The following is a 2,441-nucleotide window of genomic DNA, read 5'->3' on the forward strand; positions in this document are numbered from 1 at the left end:
TGCGAAATTTGTTCAAATACTTTTAAATTTTTGCCCTGAAGCTGTAGATAAGTTAATAAAAAATACGTGCGTTTTATGCACATTCCATAAAAAAGTAAAAACTCAAGTAGCAAATAAATTCGCTAAACAATCTCCAGTATTCACTTTAATTATTTTCACAAAGTCCCTTGGGAGAGCCCGGAAAGAAGTCGAAGTGTAAACAGTAAAATTCCTCAATCCTTGCGAAGAATTATTATTAAGTCTTGCAAGACTAAGACCAAATCCGAGACCATGCAGTCTTTGTCTGCTCATCACTATCTTCAAGGTTTGAGGCCCCCCTCTTTTAAATTTATGAATTAATTGAACAACAAACAAGCCTTTAAAGTGATAAAACTAATTTAACTGATACCAGAGGAGACAGGAAGTTGAAGAGGAAGTGAAAAACCGCTCATTTGCGATAAAGTCTATCACTTACTGAAATATTTAGCACACATTAAAACCTCATGTTTCAATTCAATTTAGAGCTATAACAACGGACTTTTCGCAATTTTGACTACTCAAAGCATAAAACTTATACGGTTTACTTAAAGGGGCATGCGTTTATATATTATACGGCAACTTTATGCACTGTTTACCCATTTTAATGCTTATTGCCAGTCATAAAACTGGGCCCCAAGCTCTAATGCGGCAATTACTTAAATTAGTTTATGGATATGAACAGCGGACAAGTCACTATGTGCTTAATTTTAGGTGAATTAACTAAGCCAAACACTTACACTTTAAAGGGCTTGTTTTCTTCCTGAGGGTTTGCATGGTGGCTGTCAGTTTGGTCTTTGGAGGCAAAAAGTGCTTCCACACTCAGAGCTTGTACTTTTGATAGCTCACTCCAAAGCTGTAGTCAATGTCCTGTTCCAGTTTCTTCCAGATGGACATCGCTTTTTAAAGTTGCGTTTCCCTTATTGATTCGAACGGCCCTTGATCTACCATAAGGTTTGGGGTGGATAAAGTGACTACTGTGGGGGATGATACACTGCACATGCCCATTGCCGTCCGGTTAAATTATTGATTGAAAACGTTGCAGTCTCATTGGATTAGGCCGCCGTGTAGTGCATTAAAACACTAATTGAGAATGTTGACTTGGTAATTTGCAAGATATTTTTGGGATGCAATCCCCCTTTCAGTGGAACTTGGCCTTTACCAGCTGACAACACTTAACCACTGATTGTGTATGGAAAACACTCACACAAAGCCATTAGAGCGCCTCGTAAGCCGTTTACAATGAATGAGAATGCTTAATAATTTAAAAATAGCCAAACAGCATCAACAAAGCGTTGATAGGCATCACTCAATGTCAGCTATGTTATAAACAAAGATTGTCATTTTTCCAAAACCGCTGTTGCCAAATGAAAACCAGCTCCAATAGGTCACTAAACTCTGGCTCTGATTGCTCTCATCTCACTAAATCCAAATGCTGGAGCGAGATAGATATGCAGCCTCTGCAGAAAATTGCCAGGTAAAAGTGTCAGCAGTCAGCGTCATTTTTGGCAAGACTTGCACCTAACCACACATAACTTATGCGGCTGATTTGTGTTCAGTGTAAAACTTTTGGAAAATGACCAACCAAGTTCATTGCCAGCTGTGGATGGGAAGCGTGAGTATTGAGTGCGATAGTTGGCCAGACATGTAATCAAACAGTGGTTGTAGTTGGAATCTTACATGACCGAAAGTTTCATTCTCAATGCATTTCGGAAAATGGGCGAAACGCCTTTGAGCGTAAAAGTGATGAGAAACAAATTCACTGGAGAACCGGCCGGTTATTGTTTCGTGCATTTTGCAAACGACGACGACGCTATTGATGCCATGCATAAGTTGAACTCAAAACCAATACCGGGAACGAACCCAGTGGTACGTTTCAGGCTAAATAACGCGAGCAACAATACAAGCCGCCAGTTTATTGACAGGGAGTTTTCCGTTTGGGTTGGCGATTTGAGCCCCGATGTGGATGACTATAACCTATATAGGGTGTTTTCGTCCAAATACAACACCATTAAAACCGCCAAAGGTGGGTGTTGCGATTGCGGCTTATCGCCCTTTGATAATGAAACCAAAAAGCTCATTTGCAGTTATCTTGGACAACAGCGGCTTTAGCAAAGGTTATGGATTTGTCAGATTTGGCAGCGAAGACGAGATGAGAGACAGTCTAATCACGATGAATGGCTACATCGGTTTGGGGACAAAAGCACTGAAAATAAGTAATGCTGTTCCGAAGCCTAAAGGGCCGGGAGACACTCCTACGGGCGGGTCTCAATCAAATGGGGCCGATAATGGTAGTGCATACAACCAGTATTACGATCCGTCATCGTATTGGCAAAATTACGCCGCTAATTGGCAGGCAAGTTCCTATTCAAAAGCCTCTATTCTCTAATATTTATGATTTTGTTAGGGTTTTTATTTTAATTATC

The 2,441-nt window shown here is 40.3% G+C and overlaps 1 protein-coding gene across 2 annotated transcripts in view; it reads left to right on the forward strand.

The window, feature by feature from the left end:
• Window positions 1-1,505: 1,505 nt before the first annotated feature.
• LOC109542671 (tRNA selenocysteine 1-associated protein 1) overlaps window positions 1,506-2,441 on the forward strand; it is a 42,740-nt gene continuing 41,804 nt past the window's right edge. Inside the window, exons 1-3 of one of the 2 annotated variants that reach the window (XM_048662329.1) lie at window positions 1,506-1,630; window positions 1,684-2,041; window positions 2,103-2,371. In XM_048662329.1, the coding sequence (XP_048518286.1) occupies window positions 1,592-1,630; window positions 1,684-2,041; window positions 2,103-2,371 (666 nt within the window). In that variant the 5' untranslated portion in view covers window positions 1,506-1,591. Of the gene's footprint in view, window positions 1,631-1,674; window positions 2,042-2,102; window positions 2,372-2,441 lie in introns of both variants that reach the window. The other variant, XM_048662330.1, reaches the window with a different exon arrangement.

Source organism: Dendroctonus ponderosae, unplaced genomic scaffold (genome assembly GCF_020466585.1).
Source record: "Dendroctonus ponderosae isolate FM_Combo_2020 unplaced genomic scaffold, Dpon_F_20191213v2 Dpon_F_20191213_10, whole genome shotgun sequence".
NCBI lineage: Eukaryota > Metazoa > Arthropoda > Insecta > Coleoptera > Curculionidae > Dendroctonus > Dendroctonus ponderosae.